The sequence below is a fragment of the Xiphophorus hellerii genome, chromosome 3, assembly GCF_003331165.1.
Source record: "Xiphophorus hellerii strain 12219 chromosome 3, Xiphophorus_hellerii-4.1, whole genome shotgun sequence".
Lineage (NCBI taxonomy): Eukaryota > Metazoa > Chordata > Actinopteri > Cyprinodontiformes > Poeciliidae > Xiphophorus > Xiphophorus hellerii.
In genome coordinates this window covers 16,069,898-16,092,135 of record NC_045674.1, presented here as the reverse complement: position 1 = coordinate 16,092,135, position 22,238 = coordinate 16,069,898, and the positions used below count along the sequence as shown (strand labels likewise).

General features: G+C 40.6%; 2 protein-coding genes across 3 annotated transcripts; both read right to left on the bottom strand.

Moving 5' to 3' along the window:
• Nucleotides 1-404: 404 nt before the first annotated feature.
• nbn (nibrin) lies at nucleotides 405-13,329 on the bottom strand. 2 transcript variants are annotated; one of them, XM_032559123.1, is made up of 17 exons: nucleotides 13,175-13,329; nucleotides 10,874-10,995; nucleotides 8,858-9,142; nucleotides 8,672-8,775; nucleotides 8,470-8,587; nucleotides 7,056-7,246; nucleotides 6,867-6,967; nucleotides 6,646-6,778; nucleotides 6,301-6,318; nucleotides 6,110-6,267; nucleotides 5,305-5,473; nucleotides 4,168-4,804; nucleotides 3,964-4,053; nucleotides 3,394-3,534; nucleotides 3,017-3,130; nucleotides 2,870-2,919; nucleotides 405-1,156 (listed from the first exon to the last, which is right to left on the bottom strand). In XM_032559123.1, exons 1-17 carry the CDS (start codon nucleotides 13,203-13,205, stop codon nucleotides 1,123-1,125), a joined length of 2,496 nt encoding a protein of 831 aa, XP_032415014.1. In that variant the 5' UTR covers nucleotides 13,206-13,329; the 3' UTR covers nucleotides 405-1,122. The 2 variants fall into 2 exon arrangements, with proteins under 2 accessions (XP_032415014.1, XP_032415013.1); XM_032559122.1 differs by having other exon boundaries at nucleotides 6,110-6,318.
• A 456-nt stretch (nucleotides 13,330-13,785) lies between these two features.
• LOC116717575 (prostate-associated microseminoprotein-like) lies at nucleotides 13,786-15,979 on the bottom strand. The gene is made up of 4 exons (XM_032559056.1): nucleotides 15,298-15,979; nucleotides 15,100-15,207; nucleotides 14,692-14,800; nucleotides 13,786-14,599 (listed from the first exon to the last, which is right to left on the bottom strand). Exons 2-4 carry the CDS (start codon nucleotides 15,203-15,205, stop codon nucleotides 14,428-14,430), a joined length of 387 nt encoding a protein of 128 aa, XP_032414947.1. The 5' UTR covers nucleotides 15,206-15,207; nucleotides 15,298-15,979; the 3' UTR covers nucleotides 13,786-14,427.
• Nucleotides 15,980-22,238: the final 6,259 nt, after the last annotated feature.

The window sequence follows — 22,238 nt, the reverse complement described above, 5'->3', positions numbered from 1 at the left end:
CTCCTCTTTGACCTTTTAAAGCTAATCTAAGGTCAATGTCTGCCTCTCACTCAGTCATTTGAGTTTCATAAAACAGTATTAAATAACTACTGTACTTTTGTAATGTATTTTTCTTCCACTAACATATAAACACTTAAGTTTTTTTGGAACCAAAACAATTGCCTAACGCCAATGTTAGTTGTGTTACTAATTTCAGCTAAATTATATAACCTATTGCTTTCTTTTCTGCATTTTGTTTTAATATAAAATATTGAATGCATGTATGCTGGCATAAGCCACTGCCTGCAGCAGCTGCTGAGGAGAGTGAGCGGAGAAAAGAAGGTGTGGGAAGAGCAAAGCAGAAGGATGTAGCCACACAGGGACCGGCAGAGATATAAAAATATAAGAATACACACGAGACATGCTGCTTTTTGCATGATTTTTTTTGTATTATTTTCTGTTAATATGTGAACTTGATATGTTAGCACAGTTATGCATGGACTCTGACAAGAAACTCAAGCTGCAAAACCTAAAATAATACAAGAAGTAAGTTCTTTCTAACTTCTAAGAAAGCTGATTTTTCCAACTCTCTTGGTCATCCTGTAGCCCATCTGGGAAAGGAAAAGCTTTCGTTGCTGTACATGTCATACCAAATGCTGGCCTATTTTTTAACTTTAACAAAGCACCTTCTCTCTAAATAAAGGCCAAGTGTACAGAAAAGTCAATCAATGTTTGGTTGGCAAGAAAACCTCTTATCTGAGCTGTTTCAGAAATGGAAAAGTGCCTGAAGGGTTGGCTTGCTGGAGATCGCTGAGGAAAAAGGAAAAAGTGACACTTGAATTGTTTCTCAAGCCCCTGGTTCTCCTGAAATTGGGAACTAAACCATCTCTCAACTGAAGGATTTTTAATGTTTTGTATTGATTATTTTTTATTATTAACAAATAAAAATGTTGACAAAAATCTCTGAACGCGAGCCTGCTTTTCTTACATTGCTAGCTGTCAGTGACGTCGTTAGAGACACTTTGAAACAAGCAGGAAGAACAGAAAACAGCTACAATATAGGACACTTTTTTGCACGTGTCCTTCTTAGACAAACTTGGAGGTTGAAACTCCCCCGTTGGAAGGTGCAAGGATGGAGGCATTTCATCTTCTCTTGGTCGGTTTGGTGGGATTGTACCTAAAAAAAAGACACACACAGACAGGTTGAAAAGAGGGCATCTCCAACATCTGTCCATGTCAGAATGGGCTTTTAACATTCCTCATGTATCACTGCTCAATGAGCTCAGAGGCATTCTGAAACAATAAAAAACAGCCCAAATGAAGCGTCATAAAACACGGATGATGTTTGAACAGCTCAGAGCAAACAAGCTTCCTATAAAACAGCGTCTGGAAACTTGTTTGGAGTCCCTCTCTAAAGAAAAAAAGGGCCGGACTATTTTCTTAGTAGCAGAGTCTGCTTCCAGGTTATGTATGACTGGCCGAGCATGACTCAGTGATCAAACACCTCACCACTGACACGCAGGCAAAAACATCAATCTCAGACCGTCTCTATTCTGCTTAGTCAAAGAAAACAAGGCAGGTTACATCACCGCCGTCGCCCTGACAACCGCAGTGACGAGAGGATTGCTGATTACTGATTGGTTCAGGCTGAAGCTACAAACAGCCCTCTATTTATCAGTTCAATGTTTGAAAAACATGATCATGATGACGGAGAGAAAAATCTATTTTTAAGAGCATTTATTTTGAATTAGTTAATTGAACCAATACAGCACCCCCCATCCCTTCTTGGCACCTGGGGTAAACATGTGCAAAAGGCCTGAAAACATATTTTAGAGATTTTATTGCAGCAGAAAAACATCTCATATTTGTAAAAGAAAATCCAACCTTTAATTTGAGTGCAAATATTCAGTGCTGTTAGTGCTTTGTCTTTGCTAAGAACATTTAACACGGTTGGAGAATGCAGAAACATTGATCAGTCCTTGCTCCTGTCTTCATCCCACAGGTTTTCTATTGGATTAAGGTCTGATATAATCATGGAGGAAGGGAAATTGTGTCATTAGTGAACAATTTCTGTGCTGACACAGCAACATGTTTTGGATTTATTTTTGATTTTCCGGTAAAAGCCGCCACATTTGAAATGAAAAACTCCTGGCACTTCAAGGAGTTTATTGCTCTTTGCACTCAAACAAGGCTTCAAAGGGCTTGAGAGCGACTCAGACCCACAGCATGACAGAACCTTCACCATACTTTACTTGTTTTATACCAAACCCACATGTAGTGGTTCTTCCTTAAAAGCCCGATCTTAATCTAATCTGGTAAGAAAATTCAGTAAACATGGCAGAAGATCTTAACCAACTCCACATGTTTACATATATAATGTTAGGACAGAAAGATTTTTCTCCTGTACAACTGGTTGGCATGTAGACAGATAGCAAGTACAGTTGCTATGGAAATTTGGTGAACCCAGGGTGTCAGTCTGTACTGCAAATATTTTACCATCCTCTTCACTGCAAATGGAGGTAAAATAAGTCACAGTTTAGTTTGTCACAGTTCCTGTACTGTGCAAGTTTCAGTGAGAAGCTATTTTGTTGTAGCTCTTTCCTGACTGATGAAGCTCTTACATCTGCCATGTTTGAATGCCATGTTCTCTTGTCTTCCCCACTTACATATAAATACATTTTCACTACAATCCAGTTATTTCTTAATGTCAAATATCTTAAAGTTGGGCTTTTTCCTATTTGAATGAGGGATTATAGATGCAAATGCTTTTCACCAGGGGGCCAATGAATGGCTGCTGCTTATAAATCTTACAATATTATGTTTAGAAACCATGAGAGGATGAAACTACATCACATCATCTTCTAACAAGAACCAAGGTCCAGTTTCTCACCTGAACAAATCGTCTCCTATCGTTTCTTCCCTCTTGCTCTGACGCTGCCCCTGGAAGGACATGGTTTCAAATCAAAGGGCCGCCGTCACGGAAAAGACAGAAATATAATAACATATAATAATAACCAAATAAGAGGGATTTCAGTACCTCAGCTGCACCTTTCAGCCATTCATCCAGATCTGAGTTCGTGCCCCTGTTGTGAACCAGCAGATCGGATCCTCCGATGATGTGCGGGAAGCCCTCCGCACCAGGAAGGTGTTTCTGTCACACAACATGAAGTGGTGTTCAGATTAAATACACACTTAAAAATGACAGAAAAACATACATGAGATTGTTAAAATATACTTTTCAATTCTTTTGAGCTTCACTGTGTTAGTAGTCTGAATAAATATAATCAGATTTTCTTTCAAATCTACCAGTTTGCTTTTATTTAACAGAAATCAACTAATTGTTGAGACTTTTAACATTTAGAGAAATTATTTACAAACTCAGCTTTGATTGTAGTATTTAGATTGTTGTCTGACCTTGCGGAAACACTTGAAGTTCTTGGCGTGTCCGTTGTTCTGAGGCTGCTTGGGTTTGGGTTTTGAAGGAGCAGTAACCGTGAGAGACCGAAACTCCACCATCAGCAACTTTTTGGGAAGATCTTCATCAATCTTTGACTCCTGAAAATAGGCAATAATTTACTTAAAATTGATCTGATAAACATTTATGTCAAGCAGTTAAGTTAGTAAATTTCTGTACAAAATGATTGTTAAAGGTTTAAATATGGTCAAATATTTAATCCTTTAACAATCATTTTGAGTTTATTTTTGTACAGAAATTACAAAATATTTGTGTATTTTAGCACAACTTATCTTATTTGACCTCTAATTTGCCTGTAAATTTAAAGATATAACAGGCTAAATTTGAGAAATCCAATAATTTTTCCAGTCAGCGAACATATCAAGCTGAGCACTCTTCAGTGTGGATGCTGTTACTGAGTGAAGACGACGACAGATTATCAGGAAGAGTGAGGTTTTGTTTTTGTTTGAAGTTATTTTTTGATGGCTTTTCTTTTTTGTAGAACTTCATTTCATTTCATTTCAACTTACTTTCACTTCTTCCTTGATCTGCACAGGTTTGAGAGATGCTTTGGTCTCTTCTGCTGGCTGGGGAATATCTACTTGAAGTAGCTCTACGTCCTGCAAGAACAGAGAAGGAAACACAGGTGGATATGTAGCTGCAAACTGAATCCAATATATTAACAGTTTTCCGTATTTGTAGACTGAGTCACTTCAGACGAAAACTGTCTTCACCTCAATAAAAGATGCATCATCATCTTCAAAAACCTTTTTCTCTGTAGTTTCACTGGCAGCAGGTCTTTTAGGGGGTCTACTAGAGGTATGATTAGGTAAAATGTTGTTGTCCGTCTTATTGGAGACGTCATGCCGGTCAGATTGTTCCCCGAGGTTCTGCTGGGAACGTTCCTTATCCAGACCCAAACCAGGCCTCTGACCTGCCCCTACCGTTTGCTCTTGGTGGACACGCTGCTTCTTAGTTGAAGACTCCACAGTGTGTGAACTCTGCTTTTGTTTGGCCAAACCGTGGTGCACCATTACTTTCTCTTTCTGGCCGTGACTACTTGGGGATTCATCGTCCAGGTAGTCCATATCCTCAGACATAATTGACTCCAGTTCCTCCATCTTTATCTCCTCCTCCATCTCCTTCCTCTTTCTGCTCCGCGGTTCCTCTGTGAGATGTTCTGCCCGTCCAGAGAACAAATCGCTCACAGATTCAAGAGGCGTCTCGGACACAGCAGAAGGTCCCACGAGGGGAAGTGATGGCATTTTTTTAGAAACTCTAAGTGAGTTTGTATCCTTCGAAGAAATTGATGATTCGGGAGCCGGCCGCTTCGGTGCTGACATGACATCTGAGGATTCTTCCTCCAAAGGTCTTAACAACACAGACAAGAAACATAAAAATGGGTTAGATATAAGCTTTTAATATTTTAACAATCTATATAAATGAACAAATTAAAATACTTTTTGTAACTAAAGCTTACAGCCAATATTTGAGCACAATAATCACAAATTAGTGCCCAGTACTTGAAGCTTGACTGTGAGAATAAAAATGTAAATGTTGTTTTCCATGTTGCTCAGGGAGTAAAACTCTCACTCTTGAGATGCTGAAAGAAAAAATATCTAAATATTTCCCTCTTAATGCAAAATAGTTTTTAAGAAGAACAAAAAATATCTACGCTGACTATTTTCTGAACTTGAACAGAAAACAACAGTGCATACGAAGAGAAGACACAATGCAACATTCTCTTTTGCACCTATTACGTCAACTAAGTAAATCTGGACCCGTATCTATCTTTGCTGGTGCCAGTGAAAGGTATGTTTGCTCTAACTAACATAGGCTGTTCTATTTTTAGCATCTCTACAGACGGTTACCGTTTCTTGTTGACAGGCTGAAAGAAGTTGGTCAAAGTCGACTGTTTCTGTGGGGAGGTTTGTGGAGACGTTTTCTGTTTCTGAGAGGATTGTGGGTGAAGGAACGTCCTGCTGCCTCCATTGGTCTTGGGAGCAGATGGTGCGGATCTAAAGTTGGTGTTCCCAAAACCTGAAACAATAAAAACCCTGGTTTTTGATAATAGTTGTTGCAGGGAAAAAGCATCCTTTATTTTCCCACAGTGGGCAAATTCAGGTAAAGTAAGTGAGTAAACAAAAGAAGGACTTTGACTTTCAAACAGGAGAAAACAGGATTATTTCGATATAAATACAAAGTATCAAAATTTTCTATTATAGTACTTCAATATCTACAAACAAAAAAACCTAACCAGCCACAACTGATACATGAAATAGATTTACTTACTATTTTTCTAGTAATATGGACTCCTCACTAATGTGAACACAGAGGTTGGACGGTGAAAACGGAAATTAAAATGCAAGGAAAAAGGAGTTTCCCTTAATGAACTGATCAATAAAAAAATCTCCAATAAGGACTTTTCCATTGATTACAGAGAAGGGCATAAATAATTTTTGACATACAGTTTTTTAATAAAACAAAACATTCCTTTTAAAACAGTCACCAGTTTTACATCATTTTATCTTTTGTACAATCCTTGTCTCGTTTCAGAAACAAACATTTGGTTGAATTAAAGTTTTTAAAATCCAAATCTGCCAGGAGTTTGAATAGTTTTGATCACAACTATACAATGTCTGAAAAGGCGTATCTGTGAATCCTACATGATGTCACCTTTTGGTTTGGGGTCAGGTTTCCTCCTCTGTGAGTCTGTGTTGTCGGCAGCGCTGGAAGATGAGCTCATTGTGTCCTCCACTATCAACTCGCTGGTTGATTTCTGAACGGTTCGTTTGGATCCGGGTAACTGAGCTGCTTTTTGGTCCTGCTTTTTCTCAGGAGTTCCCCCGGCGGCTGCAAGTCCAGTCACACGACAAACCTCCATCCTGACAACAAATAACAATGAAGAGTCCAGAAAATGTATCTTGAACTACAGGAGTACGATATCATAACTTCACAGTGTGCAGTGCAAATACAGTAAATGCACTGATGCAATATAAGGCAGCCTATAATATTCCAGTGCAATGCATTCAACCTCTACTTGCTGATAATCTATGGATGAAGATCCTAATGATGGAGATGCTAACGCTACAGAAAGTGGTGGGGAAATGGTAATGAAAAACAAAGCGTGTGAAAATGTGGGACACTCAATCAGTGTCATTATCCGCCAGCTGTAGCGTCATATTCTAGCATTGTGCGGCTCCAGCTTGTACCTTTGTGACGTCTCTGTGTTGACAGCGTAAGCGGTGATGTTCTGAGATGCTGCTGGTAGCACAGTTTCATCCACAGTCACGCTCTGTGACAGCGAAGCACTGGGGATTCTGGGTTTTACTTTTTGTGCAGGATCTAAAACACAAACAAATTGATCACAAATAACATTACGTACAGAAAAAGCGAGGAAGAAATTTTTATTTTTTCTTTCATGATGACCCACCTGAGTCTATGATCAGACAGGATGGATTGCAGTACTTTTCACAAGATGCGTAGATGGCAGCCAGACCAATCTCCGACTCTGTGATGACTCGAAGACCTTTTCTGTGTTCGTGGTCGAGGGAAAAATATTTCTAAGTATTTAATTGTTAAAACAAACTTTACGCATCTTTCTTCAAGAACAAGTTGAAACCTGTGGATGATGCTCTTCACAGAGTTTGCCCACTCTGTGGCTGAAGGAGGGAGCAGAGTTTGGGAGCTGCCAGTGGTAACCTCAACCACACAGCTGTGAGGAGACTCCAGCAGGTCGCGGGGGAGGGAGCCCTCCTCCAGCAGCCGACTGCTGCCTCCGCCAAAACTCACCGCTGTGCCGAGCCGCTTCAGCTGCACACGGCACAGGAGAGCAGCAAGTTAATAAGAGTGATCACTGAAGCACCAGAAATATGCTGCAGACAGGAGTTTTGTTATTTAAGAGAGTAACTTTCCATATTTACGTCTGTAGAGCTTCTGAACTGAAGCTGGACAGATACAGTCATATGTGAAACAGTTTAAAATTTAATTTGTTATCAGATTGAAGCCAAAAATACCACCAGTGAACACTTTCTAAATGCTGGGATCTACCACAAAAGTTAAAATACAGGTTGTTATTATTCTGTTCTGAAACTAGTCCACCTTCCTGGTAAAGATGCTCTAAAAAGGACAGACAGGAATCATCCAATGCAGCTCACCAGCGCCCTCCCCTGAAGAATTAAATATTACTGTTCTCCACTACAGGATCTAAGCCTTTTAAATCTCTCAAAATTAGCTGCTAATTTTAAAATTTTCCCAAACAATAGACAACAAAATCTTAGTCATTTTGACAAATCCATAAACCTGGTCTGCATGTTGACATCCACACCTAGCGTTTCTAAAGAAAGGAAAAAAAATATTGCATAAAGTAGATCATTTTCCTCATTTCTACTTCACAGTTTCAAGCTGCTACAATATAAAGAACAAGGATGATGAGTGAGGTCCCCAAACAATCCAATGATTAGAAATGTAAGGTATTCATTTGAATAATTTAGAGAACAAAACTCATTAGCCACCTCTATTCTTTCGTACTTTGCTTCTGCTGAGCCAGTCTTCTAAAATTACTACAACTTTTTAAAGTAGTTTTGACAAATCTACAACAAACAGCAAAGATAAAAAGCCGAATGACTTAAAATGTTACTTAAGCACCAAGAGGTTGGTGGAGATTTTAGCTAAAACCTTGACAGTGATGATCAACGGAAAGACGATGAATCTCTTAGCTCTTGTAACTCTGCAGGATCTTTTTCTTAAAGACATGACTTTTAAACACATAAAAAGAGTTGGGTGTCTTATCTTTTCTACTTAACATCCAGGAAAGGTGTTAAAGTAGTTAAGAAGCAAATATTTAACTAATAGACATCAAATCACATATCTTTTCAAAGTTTTCTGAGAATTAGTTATGGTCTGCAATGGTCAGCAAAAGTGCATTACTTGTAACAACAGCCTAGCAACTCATCATGTTTTTCCCAGCAGTTAATGCAGCTTATTTTGGACGAGCATCATAAAATACGTCTTTAACAAAAGAAGAAGACACAAACCTGTTTGGATGTGAGGAAAACGAAGGTCTTTCCAGTAAAAAGCCGTTTCCGAGCCGGTGTCGTTGCAAGGTTAACGTCCTCTTTACTCAAACTGGGCTCATCGATTTCAGGGACAAAACTTAAAAACCAAAAACAGACAATATAATGCATCCAGGAGGTTACAGTCAGTATACGGCTCAGTAAAAAGGGGATTTGCTGTTACCTCTCCGGTTTGGGAGGAGCTGATTTTTGCTGCGGAGCTCTGCTCAGCTCTGAGAAGTACTCCGGCTTCACAATGGGACGACAACACAGCAGAGCAGAGATCGTCTGGGTAAGTAAGGTGGACAAAGCATTAGCACAAATCTGAACCAAACATGCCAACCAGGGCGAAACAGACACTGGATCCGACCTTTATGGTGACTTTGACAGTGGGCATGGCCAGGTGGGTGCAGTCCGGAGTCCAGCTGTTCACTAACTTCCCACCCAGAGCTGCAAGGGCCTGAGAGAGCGACGTCTTCCCAGCGGCGTCCAAACATGACGAACACACCACTGGTTTCTCCAGGAACACCACATTGAATCTGCTGTGAAAAACACCAAAGGTGACATTGTCCCCTGACGACAGCTCAACAGGCGCCGTCAGCTGCTGGCTGTTGACGAAGGTGCCGTATTTGGACGTGTCTTTCAGTGTCAGGGTCTAAAAGGCAAAAAAAAAAAAAAAGAGAAAGTAGCAAATGCAACACAGTTTTCTAGTTAATTTCAGCACACATGAATGCAAACCCACAATCATAACAGTGAGACAAAAGTGTGAATGACTATTAAGGGTTATAGGAAATCTAATAGAAAATAATGAAAAGGAACACAAAGGAAGAGCTAATATTTAGAAATATTGTTTATCAGGATCCTACTATTTTTTGTTCAACTGAAAAGTGAATGCTTGGTAAAAACTTTCTATCTTAATAAATTAGAAAATTATTCAAATATTAGTTTGTATCAGTAATTTACCACGCAGGGATATATTTCAGACATTTAATTTTGTTAATTTTGATGATCGTGGCTCACAGCTAATGGAAACCTGAAATGTTATTTCTCAGAAAATCTGATTACATAAATGATTTTGAATATATAAAGGTTTTGATGAGCCCTAATTATGCAGGAGACTGCTGATATGGCAGCTGTTCAGCAGACAATCACTGACACCCTACCCGGCAAGGTAAGCCATGGAAAACTATGCAGAGAACGCTGTATTTGTTGGAAAGTTAAGCAAAAAGAAAAAATGTGATAATCACAGTGTGGAGAGAACTGCCATGAAAAGCCCATTTCTTTTAAGAGCTTGGTGGAGATTCATAAGGTCTAGACTGCAACAGTCCCCATATTACGACGTATAGAGTCTGACTCCAACTGTTGCATTATTTCTTTTAAGTCACTTCTGAACTAGAGAAAGTGTCAGAAAATCTTTGCTACAATACATGGACATGCTTCTCAGAAGGCTGACATTTTTGTATCGAAAACCTTTTGTCTTCTTAGGACTCAAATTTTCTGAGAGACAGAATTTTACATTTTCTTTCACTGTAAACCATAATAATTAAAATAACATAGAAATAAGCACTTACAAATGCACCATTCTGTGAATAACTGTCTATGGAACATGTGTCTTTCAAATTTAAATGAAATTACTGAAATAAATTAACTTATGAATTGATGGTCTGATTGTGATGCAACTGCAAAAGACTGAAGTAGTTTGTGTTGAACTTTTAATAGACAACAGCTCCTCCTGCTGTGCAAAACTATAACAACAGGACAACATTTCCAAAATGGATTTCACCACCTAATATCCCCGTTTAATAATGCAAACACATGCAAGCAGAGAAAAAAAATTATTTACATCAAAATGTAAACATTGATTTATGATCTTCAATCTCATATTCATTCCTGTTTGAATCAGGATGCAGGATAAAAATCAACCCAGGAGGAAAACTAAGAGGCTCTAGCTGCTGTTTGCATTGCTCCACTTTGTTGTTTCTAGAGAATTGTTTGAATGAATGTCTGGCTCGCTGCCATAATATTAGAATCGAGACAGCTATCTTCCAGCTGAGCCCTGTAGCAACGGTTACATACAAACCCACATTGTTTACATGGGAAACTTCCAGGTAATGACAGGTTCAGTCTTAACGTTGAGGAATGAGACAAAGTTTACGTGAAATGCCCTGAATGTCTGGCCGCACTAACAAGAAATTAATTTTATCTCACTTTTCCAGTATTTAAGAACATATGAATATTATTACCCCTGTAAGTAACTAAAAATCCAATCTATTGACTCCAAAATAAAAAATTTTATTCTCTGCTTGCAGCGTTTTACACCAGCAGTAAGTTTAGATCTGCAACAAGCTAATTCAATTTTATTCAAGGAGCTCTTTATTTCTCTCACCTGATCGGTCACAGTGAGCTGAGCATGAGACCTGCTGATGGACTGGTCACTGGCAAGAAGAATGTCACAGTTTTTCCGGCCAACAACGTACTCTTTACCAGGGAGGAGATAGAACGTCTCACCTGCGAAGAAACAAACAGCAGCTTGAAACCTAATAAAAAATAAACCTAATATAACCCGACAAAGATGTTCCAGTGATTCAATTAGCACAACTGGTCAGTCGGCAAAACAATTAAATGCTCTATTTGAAGAAGACTTAAAGTTAGCCGTGTTCAGTGTCAGTGAGGTGAAAGAAGCCATTTAGAAGGAAATTGTGTTTTGAGAGGCCTGTCCGTGCTTCGATCAGGCTGCAAGAGAGTGCAAAACCTGAAGTAACACGAAGGCTGAAGAGAGAACATGAAAGCTGCTCTGTTTTGTGCTTTAAGTTGTCAGAACCTGCTGGATCAAAGTCACTGAACTGTCGCTTGAACATGCAGAGAGAGATGAGAGAGGGTTCTCAAAAAACTTTACTGGGATAGGGAAGGTGTCAGCTGATCGGTAAACATTTTTACCTTATCATAGGACAGTACAGCAGCTAATATCTGTATCAGAGTTGAACCTGTTTGCATTCCCACGTTATTACACTGTTAAAGGAAATGTGGTTAATACTAACTGTCATGTTGTACTTTGTCCTTTACTCAGGGTTTTCGTTTTGAATTGACTACAGATAGTTCAGTCACGTGACAGCCTTCTGTAGCTCACTGTTTACAGATCCGCTTCTATCTTGCTATTTTTACGAAGACAAGTTAAGAAAAATACTTGCTCTTAACTTAACCGGAAACACAATAAAAAGACACCTTCTTTCTCACTATCTGAAGTTAAATAAAACCAAACTTATCTCGCGTTAGGTCAGAATTACCAAAATTACTTCTATTTACCAAATACAACAATAATGAGAGAAATTATGTTATCATATACTGTCTGTCTAGGTTGTTGTGTCCTTGGGAAAAACACTTAACCTGCCTTGCAAGCTGCTAGAGTTTGATTATATGGTAGCCTCATTTCTGTCAGTCTAGCTGTGGCTACAATTTTGGTTGCCTGGCCAAACAGGCAACCAAACATTTCCCTAATATACTGTTGCACAAGAAAATCAAAAGATTAAACTGTCCAAGATTCAGAAAAATGACATAATGTCCAAACATTAAATGTTAAACTGTACAGTGGTTAATTTATATGTTAAATGCCAACATGTGTGACAGCATAATTAGAGAACAAGCAAGAAAGCATGAATGTATTTTTGAAGAGCTGCCAATTGAGATTTTTTATCTCTCTGTCTCCAAAAAAAGAAAATTTAAAAAATGGTTCAATTTTGGGGCTGCACAGTGGCAGCACTGTTGCCTTGCAGCAAGAAGGTCCTGGGTTTGATTCCCGGCCCGGGGTCTTTCTGCATGGAGTTTGCATGTTCTCCCTGTGCATGCGTGGGTTCTCTCCAGGTACTCCGGCTTCCTCCCACAGTCCAAAAACACGACTGTTAGGTTAATTGGTCTATCTAAATTCTCCCTAGAGATGAGTGTGTGTGTGTATGGTTGTATGTCTTTGTGTTGCCCTGCGACAGACTGGCGACCTGTCCAGGGTGAACCCCGCCTCCCGCCCGGAACGTAGCTGGAGATAGGCACCAGCAACCCTCCCGACCCCATTAGGGACAAGGGTGAACAGAAAATGGATGGATGGATGGTTCAATTTTGCAGAGCTAGCTGTAATAAACCACAATATTTCTGAAAGAAAAAAACTTTAGACAGAAGAAACTGAAGTGGATAGCTTTTATTTTAATGTAAAACACTATCTTAAGAGAAAAAGAAACAGAAAATTTGCATCTCAGGGCAAAGACCTGATAGGAACTCTGAATTAAGGCGGTGGAGTAGTAATGATGTGGGCTTATTTTTCACCCACAAGACATCTTGACCTCTCCTCTATGCATACAGTAGGCTTTCTTCTGCCAATGTGAGGCCTTCTGTGTGTCAGATGAAGACTACATGCTGTTCTTAGTTTTTCCACACAAAAATCTGCTGTTTCAGCTTCATCTCTGTTTAGTAAGTAATAAAGCTTAACTTCAAACACTTATCGCAACTTTATAATTAGCTACACGAGATGAGTAATCTCGATCCAAAAGTTATTCGTAAACACACCCCACGTGTTTAAGACCGTTTCACTGTCTTCAGTATTTTGCAGTAAATGCCCCACCTTAAAGGGTTTTAACCAAACTTGAACCCGTTAGCCCGCAGCTAGCTTTGAATAAAGTCGTTCAGGGCTGAAGAAAGTTACCTCCGGGCTGCTGAGGAGTCAGTATCCACATGCTTAAGCCTCTTCTTCCCGGTTCATTAATTGCAACAAGCAAAAGGAGAGAAACAGAGGGACATTTTTAGGATAAACAAATCCTCTTCACGATGAACACACTCCCCGCCACTGCTGACGTCATAACTAAGCGCTGCTTTTATCAAAATAAAAGTCCAGATTGAAACTCTGGGAAAGATAAGTGAAAGGAAAAGTCGTGTGTTTATGTTATCATTTGTGTTGTTTAAATGCATTAAATGAAACGTGTATGATTTGTTAAGTTAAATGCTTGTATTTTATAAAATAATAATAAAGTGAAAAAAATTTGTTTTGTAGTTATTTTGATAGTCAAATGTGTCGCAGGACATACAATAATAAAACAAAAGGAAATAAAAGTGTATTTCTAGAATATTATATAAAACGTTGGTATATGCACCAGTCATTATTTAGGTCAGTTCCTAAATTACTGATCATAACAATTCATTATCATAACTTCATTCATCGTCAGAGTCATAATTTATGTGAATATGTAGTGTATAAAAGAAATGAAAGTAAATAAATAAATAAAAAAAAGTAAAAGCATTCATTTTTACTGAGCCGAATGAATAAGACGTATGCATAGGCCACTAATGTAAGTACAAAAGGAATGACAATTATTTTCTTAAATAACAATAAAAGTGATACAAAAACTTGTAGGCTACTCTGATGAAAGAATAGATAAAGTATCAATGGATTATGTTAACAGCTTAGAAGCCAATTAGTATTTATTTTGTTGACATTTTTTTCTTTGAAATAAAAAAAACAATACAATGTGGTTTAAATAAATGAATAAATAATCTGTATGGTACAAACAAAAACAAACATTTTTTTTTCTTTTATTGCTGTTTGGTCAGTTCTATTTGCCAAAGCGGCATATGTGTCTTTTTTGCACCCTGTCTGAAAGTAGCATAATCAACACTACAACAAGGTAAATGACAAAATAATGCAACTCTCAGTTTAAGTCAAAGGGATAAATAATAGCAAGAACTATAACACTTATGTATAAGCATTTAATTTATTAATAGCTCTTATTTTAATACTACTTTGAACAAAGTAAAAAAACTCTTTCATAGTCAACAGATGCACAAAATAAAAATTGGTCACAATGTTAAAAAGGAGAATCACGATCGTGTTTTTTTTCTTTGTTATATCTCAACAACCTTCACATTTTTCTTTTTTTTTTTCTTTTGCCAGAATGGCTTAAATTAAAATAAAGGACCATTGTCAGATTTCCATGGCTGCCCAGCTGTTCTGAGACGTCCTTGTCCCCAGAGACAGGGTAATTTGTGATTGACTCTCATCACAGCAACACTGGTGCAAGAGTCCGGTTTACGAATGACTTCGCACCATTCTGGGTAGTCAACGGGCTTGGTCGCACTGTAGGGAGGAAGAAAGGTAAATTAGAGGAAGACATCAAGTGAAAATGTCCAGAAAAGGTTTATTTGAACTGCATAAGAAAACAAACTCACAGGTCACAACATCCCACTCCAAAAGGCTCCATGCAGACACACTGGTAGCAATCACTGGTTATCCAGCTCTCCCCAATGCCATACACCTGACCCGTGTATTCACAGCTTGCTGATGAGGATAAGACAGAGAACCGTTTACTTAAACAGAACAGTAAAAAATTATGTGCAAAGAATTTTACTTGAATGAATGACAAATACACTGCCAGTCAATAATCATTTTCAGATTTGAAAGTAAAGCTTCTCAAAACATTTTTAGTTGATTATGTGGTATAGTATGGCAGTAAAAAATTATTTTTTGAAGTTGAGTGTATCATTAAACACTAAAAACACAACATGTAATACTACATATATTAAAAAGTATGCTTTCTAATTGATGCATTTATTAGTAAAAATGTTATTAAAACCTACCTTTAGTGTTGAAGAAGCATTCACCACTGTTATACACAGAGAAGCACGGCAGACTGACTCCCAGGAGCAACAGTGAAGCCAAAAGCACTTCTCTTGTGTTGGCCATTTCTGGGGAAAACAAAGGTTTACAAAGGTTAATGAGAAGAAGAAAGAAAAAAAACCCACTGAAAGCACAATAATCCAATCAAAGGTACAAACCTGGGTCAATTTTTCAGCACTGATTAAATCTCTCTTCAGACCTTACAGTGTTGTGAGTCGGTTCTTCTCTTCCGTTTGCTCTTCGTTGCAGTCACCGTCGTGATGCCTTCATGTTCCCTTCTCTAATTCTATTATTTTCTTTTTAAGTCTCCACACCTCCTCCTTGGTGCCCCAGATGAACCAATGCACTTTCTCCCTTTGGTCTCAGATATTTATACTGCACCGCTACAGACTCATCAACCCCCACTCATGTATTACCTTCTTCTATCTGCACACAAACACAGACGCATGAACACACAGGCATTATGTTCGTCATTGCTTCTCCCCTTCTGAGCATACAGTGTGCAGGCTTTCAGATAACGTTTGTCTCAATGGATCCCATTTGACCCCATCTGTTGCAGCCCTGTTCACATCGTCCGTAAGATAGTCAGCCTATAGCTGATTGTTTAAGCTAAAAAGCTGCATTTATGTGTAGGAAGGTAAACAACAACCTTTGACCTCCCGCTCAAAGTAAAATTTAGAAAAAGGCAAATGTCTCTGATTGTTCAAATGCATCTTTGTAAAAGTAAGGATATTTTTTTTCTTAACTACTTAAAGGAAGATTTTATTCAGTTGGTTTGGCTAATAAATACTTAATTAGCAAATGTGAGTCTCAACATGGTTTCATCTGACGACGTAGCTCTATAAATAGTCCTGTGCGTCAGTGTGAGGTTTGTTTTAAGAAAAAGCAACAGAATGACCTATGAGGGTTTCTTTGTTTAGTTTAAGGTTATTTTTGGCTTTCTAACTGTCAGGATCTGTGTTTTTCTGTGTTTATTTAGAGTTCTCTGTGTCCTTAAGTCTCTTCGTTGTCCTGTCCTCCCCTTGATTGTTCCCAGGTGTGTCTCGTTTCTGTGATTACCCTCCCATGTATTTAACTCCACCTGTGTTCCTTGTTCCTCGTCGGGTCCTCGTCAATGTTAGCCTATTCGTCGTCAGTGTTTCCCTGTGCCTGCTGCTCGTTGTTTGGACTAGTTATTTTCATTAAAAAAACATCATAATTCATCTTACCTGGGTCCGCTGCGTCTGCCTCACCACCAACACCACCCGCACTTCATGACAGAAGGACCCGACCAGACCGATGGTGAGACAGCAGCTCATGGCCCAGCACGACCCGGAGGCATGGTTCCAGCAGCAGTTGGAGTTGGCTCAGCGGGATCTCTACAGGGACGTTGAGATCCTGCCATCACCGCTGCTGCTGGAAGAGATGGGACTGGAGTCGGACTACACCCTGGCGATTAGCCAACGCCAGATCCTACCTGTCCCCACCCCAAAGCCCTCCGGATTCGGCCCCCGCCGTTACTCACGCCGGGGGAGACAGCGACGTGAGCCGCCGGTGAACCCGGCCCCTCGTCGCCTTCCGGATCCGTCACCTCCGCTGTCAGCCCGGAGACGGCGACGTGAGCCGCCGGCAGACCCGGCCCCTCGTCGCTCTCCGGAGCCGCCACCTCCACGGTCAGCCCGGAGACAGCGACGTGAGCCGCCGGTGGACCCGGCCCCTCGTCGCCTTCCGGAGCTGTCACCTCTGCTGCCGGTTTCCAAGGCTCCGCTGCGGCTCGCCCCCGCAGCCGGTTTCCAAGGCTCCGCTGCGGCTCGCCCCCGCAGCCGGTTTCCAAGGCTTCGCTGCGGCTCGCCCCCGCAGCCGTTGCCAAGGCTTCGCTGCGGCTCGCCCCCGCAGCCGTTGCCAAGGCTTCGCTGCGGCTCGCCCCCGCAGCCGGCCCCGAGGCTCCGCTCCGGCTCACCTCCAGCCGGCGCACCCGAGGCCGAATCAGCCGGCGTTCCAGCCGGCGCACCCGAGGCCGAATCAGCCGGCGTTCCAGCCGGCGCACCCGAGGCCGAATCAGCCGGCGTTCCAGCCGGCGCACCTTCCGAGACTCCCAGTGTTCCTCCTGAGACCCTGGCCTCCAGCGTTCCTCCTGAGACCCTGGCCTCCAGCGTTCCTCCTGAGACCCTGGCCTCCAGCGTTCCTCCTGAGACCCTGGCCTCCAGCGTTCCACCCGAGACCCGAGACCGAGACTCCCTGCGTTCCGACCGAGACTCAGACCCCCAGTGTTCCACCCGAGACCCCGACCCCCTGTTCTCCACCAGAGACCCTGCCTCGAGGGGCTCGTCATCGCCGTCTGTGGGCGGCCCCCGGGACTCCCCATTGCCGCCTCCAGCGCCGCGGACGGCCGCCGGACCGCCTCCGTGGTTCCCGCCTCCAGCGCCGCGGACGGCCGCCGGACCGCCTCCGTGGTTCCCGCCTCCAGCGCCGCGGACGGCCGCCGGACCGCCTCCGTGGCTCCCGCCTCCGTGGTTCCCGCCTCCGTGGTTCCCGCCTCCAGCGCCGCGGACGGCCGCCGGACCGCCTCCGTGGTTCCCGCCGCCGCGGACGACCGCCGGACCACCTCCGTGGTTCCCGCCTCCTTTGCCTCCGCCCACCCTGTGGGTAGTTTTTTGTTTGTTTTTGGACTCTTGGCCCTTCCTGTGTTTCCGCCCATAATGGTGGGTTGTTTTTTGTTTTTTCTGGACTCTGGCCCCCCGTCCAGCGCCCCTCCGCCCACCCTTGTTGTGTTTTTGTTTTGTGGGCGTCTGGTAGCCGCCCTTGGGGGGGGGGGGGGGGGGGTACTGTCAGGATCTGTGTTTTTCTGTGTTTATTTAGAGTTCTCTGTGTCCTTAAGTCTCTTCGTTGTCCTGTCCTCCCCTTGATTGTTCCCAGGTGTGTCTCGTTTCTGTGATTACCCTCCCATGTATTTAACTCCACCTGTGTTCCTTGTTCCTCGTCGGGTCCTCGTCAATGTTAGCCTATTCGTCTTCAGTGTTTCCCTGTGCCTGCTGCTTGTTGTTTGGACTAGTTATTTTCATTAAAAAAACATCATAATTCATCTTACCTGGGTCCGCTGCGTCTGCCTCACCACCAACACCACCCGCACTTCATGACACTAACATTGGTTAAAAAAAAATGGTGATGGTTGTGTGATGGTCAGGATCTTTTCTGCAGCAGGATGACTCACTGTAATTGGTGGAGCCTTCATTTCTGCCCTGTTTGAAAATGAAGAATATTTGACCTTCAGTTTGTGACCAAAAACTCAAGTCACTTGTGCAGTGATGCAGAAGAACAATGATCCAAAGAACACCATCATATCCATGCATAAGCATCCACAAAACAAAATGAACCTTCAGGAGTGACCAAGTAAAAGTCTGAATTTAAATCTTATTTCTGTAACATGAACTTAAACAGTCTGTTTTTGCTTGAAAACTCTCTAGTGGGGCTCATTGGTCACAACTCAGTTTGAGTCTTTCTCTTAGAATTTGGACTGTTTTCCTGCATGGATGCAATAATTTTCTTTGGATAACAAAAAAAAATCTAATTAATTGTTCATCTTCAGCTCTGGAAAAAAAATTAAGAGACCACTTTAAAATAATTACTTACTCTGACTTTACTTCTTATAGGTATATGTTTGAGTAAAATTAACATTGTGCTTTTATTCTATGAACTACTGACAACATGTCTCTGAAATTCCTAGTAAAAAATTCCTATTTATTTGCAGAAAATGAAAAATGGTCAAAATAAAAGATGCAGTTCTTTCAGACCTCAAATAATACAAAGAAAACAAGTGCATATTAATTTAGAAACAACAATACTAATGTTTTAACTCAGGAAGAGTTCAGAAATCAATATTTGCTGGAATAACAAGGAGGTTTTTAATGGGGTTCAACGGAGTGGTCTATTATTTTTTTCCAGAGCTGTATATGAGTGGGTGCTGTGATGCACCGGCTACATCCAACATGTACTGCACTTGTGTTTTTGTATGTAGAATCTGTTTTATATGACTGTGTCATTTCTGTACACACTGCTATGAATCTGAAACACAGTGGCGCAGTGGTGGTTCCTGGAAAAACACCTTCTTTCCTTCTTACCTCTTCCTTATCCCACCCATGCCACCTAAAGACACATTCTGTCAAAAATAAAGAAAAACAACTAAAACTTAAAATCACAAAGAGTTTTTCATCATATAAGTTTTTAGAGAACTATAAATATTTATTGTAATGTTGTGAACCTGTGCAAAACTCCTTTTTTAGAGGAGCACCTTTTATTTTGTACTTTTCTAGTTTTTCTCAGTCTACTGCAGGTATTGTGCCAAAAACTAACCAACAAACAAAAAGCAAAAAACTGCTGGCCATTGATTGCACATGTGTGCCACCAACTCATCTCTTTTTTTAATAGGAGGCTTCGTCTGTCATTACTAGTGCCCAGTTTGATTATTCTATGTCAAATTGTAAATTGTTATTGTAAGGAGCTGGATACCTGTCCATTGTGCATATGCCCCTCAAAACCTTACACAGATGGATGGATGGACGGATGGATGGTCGGAAGGACGGATGGATGCATTCATCCGTCCATGAATGGGTGGATGGACAGACTAATGGATGGATGGATGGATGAATGAAGGAAACGTCTTTATATTTGACTTTATATATTTTTCACTGACCACAATTTGCAACAAAATATCAACATGTAACAGAAAACCTTTATTTAAATAAATGCATTTAAAACATACAGTAAAGGTGGGGGTTAATGAAAATAAAACAACAAACATGCATGGCATCACGAAGCAAATGTAATGTCTTTGATGATTTTAGATCAGAGGGAGCGATGACTGATCATATGACTGATCATATTGAAACACTGTTGTCAGCCTGGTGTGTTTACTTAGTTTTCTGCCCCTTTTTAATTGGATGCACCTAAATAAAATCTGATTCACCCAACATTTATTTGGGATAGCAGCAAATACCATGTTGCCATAAATCCTTTCTAAAAACATTGCAGTTGAACATCTCATTTAGTTAAAAATCACATTATTCCTCACATTAGCTCATACAGGTTCAATAGGATGAAATTAATAGTTCCCTTAAAAATTGTCTCTTACATAATAAAATGCCCTTTGGGAAAAAAAAAAATCTGAATTCGTTGGTAGTTGTTCTGTTTTAGCCAAAAGCCAAAAAGCATCTTATCATTATATAAGAGCAGCTGATGAAATGTTAAAATTAGTAACTGAAGCATGCACTTATCTTTTTAATTGAAGCGATACATCACGAGTCACGCATGCGAAGACATTAACAAATCATTCGCCCTGCTTCTGTTTAAGTCTTGCAGAGAATAAATGCAGAATTCATAAAACAAACACACACACAAAAAACAGTTTTTAGAAGAATAATTATGGGACCTAACAGTGAGTTTCCTGTCAATCACATGGGTTAAAAGGCCTGATTCTTGCCTGCTGTAGTAAGACAAAGACCGTTATCTGGATATCTTGTTTATTCTTTATCTCAAGAACCAGGATCCCAGCTACAGCAGCTATTTGCTTTTGGAGGAGGATCTTCCTGTATACTTAGAAGATACAATGCACACTTACAAGCTAAATGTGAGTTTTGGAGGGTGTGTGTTTAAAGACAAGCACAGTGACGCTTGAAAATTATTATCTCTTTGTTTTCCATTCCAACCTTTGTTCAAAACATTAATAATTTACACAGACTTGGTCAGAGTAGGTCATGAATTTATTTCGAAAGCTTTGCTCTCATGATGTTACAAACCACTGATGTAAAGTGTAGCATCTTTTTACCTGAGCAGCCTCTCTGCAGTAGATCAGACGTCAGTGCCAGACTCTGTAGGAATATGTCTGATATTTAGTTGATACGATGAAGCACAAGAACAACCGAATATCAAACATATCACACAGCCTCTGGCTAATTAGTGGCGGGGTCCAGCAGACTGGTAAAACCTGTTGGGAACAACAAAAAAAAAAGAAACTCTATCATGAAAACAATTCAGCAATCCCCCCTAAAAGATATCACCGACTGCCGGGCAAAAGACGTGAACAACCAGTTCTGTAGGAAATGACACAGGATCAGCCTTCAGGGCTCTGGGCCTCCAACGCTGGGAGTCAGAGACCCTGCTGACATTTCAGATTATGGTGTGTTTGCTTCAGGGAGTGCAGGGTCGAATATCTCTCCTGGATCATGTAGAAACACAAAATGATGATACTCACCAGCTTCGCTTATCCAAAGATGTTACTACTGTCTCTTTTGCTTAAATTCAACGGCTAAACAGAAACAATTCAGTGAGTTATAAAAAAATGTATTTGATGGTTTGATTAAAAAAGTTAAAAAGAAAAGAGAAAAAGAAACGCCTCTCACTGATTTTGGAGTTTAAATGCTTTACATTGGAAGGGCAGCTTATATTTATACCCGTTGTTTGAGTTTAGGGGGTTGGACCCAATAATCACTCTTTTGGGAACATAGAACCTCACACTGATGTAATTAGACATGTATTGATCAGCTGCTCTGACCTGCAGCCTTTCCTCCACGCATTAGCCTGATCAATACATGTGATCTTCATCCAACTGTGAACAAGCTCATGCAGTACACACACATACACACACGCCAGCACACTCATGAACGCATATGCAGAGTCAAATAACTTTCAGTTTTTGCCTGTAGGGAGGACAAATGTCAAGCAGGATGGTCACTTGATTATGTCCTTTGTTATAGAGATAAAACACTAAATGTAGGAAAAAATTAGACACATCCAGTTCAACCAACTCCCTCCCTTCAGAAGTCAACTAAGTAGTAAATAAAATCCACCTGTATGTAATTATAAATACAGCCCTTCTGTGAAGGCCTTAGAGGTTTGTTAGATAACATTAGTGAACAAATCTTCATAAATACGGCAGACAGGTCAGGGTGAGGATACAACAAACATGTGGAAGACAGGGCTGTGGTTGGATGAGACCAACTTTTCTTAAACAAACCGTCCTGAGAGCGGAACATGGTGGTGGCAGCTTAATAACAGGAAGTCCTGGAACAAAAACAACTAATAAAACCAGTTGAGACTGGGGTGGACGAGTAACAGCAGGATAGTA

Coding starts and splice junctions, on each gene's coding strand:
- nbn (XM_032559122.1), bottom strand. CDS start 13,205: ATGTGGATACTGACTCCTCAGCAGCCCGGAG. Junction 5,474..6,109: donor ACCTGACCCCAAACCAAAAG/GTGACATCATGT, acceptor TTATTGTTTCAG/GTTTTGGGAACACCAACTTT. Junction 3,535..3,963: donor AGATCAAGGAAGAAGTGAAA/GTAAGTTGAAAT, acceptor GCCTATTTTCAG/GAGTCAAAGATTGATGAAGA.
- LOC116717575 (XM_032559056.1), bottom strand. CDS start 15,205: ATGGCCAACACAAGAGAAGTGCTTTTGGCTTCACTGTTGCTCCTGGGA. Junction 14,801..15,099: donor ATGCTTCTTCAACACTAAAG/GTAGGTTTTAAT, acceptor TATCCTCATCAG/CAAGCTGTGAATACACGGGT. Junction 14,600..14,691: donor GGAGTGGGATGTTGTGACCT/GTGAGTTTGTTT, acceptor TCCTCCCTACAG/TGCGACCAAGCCCGTTGACT.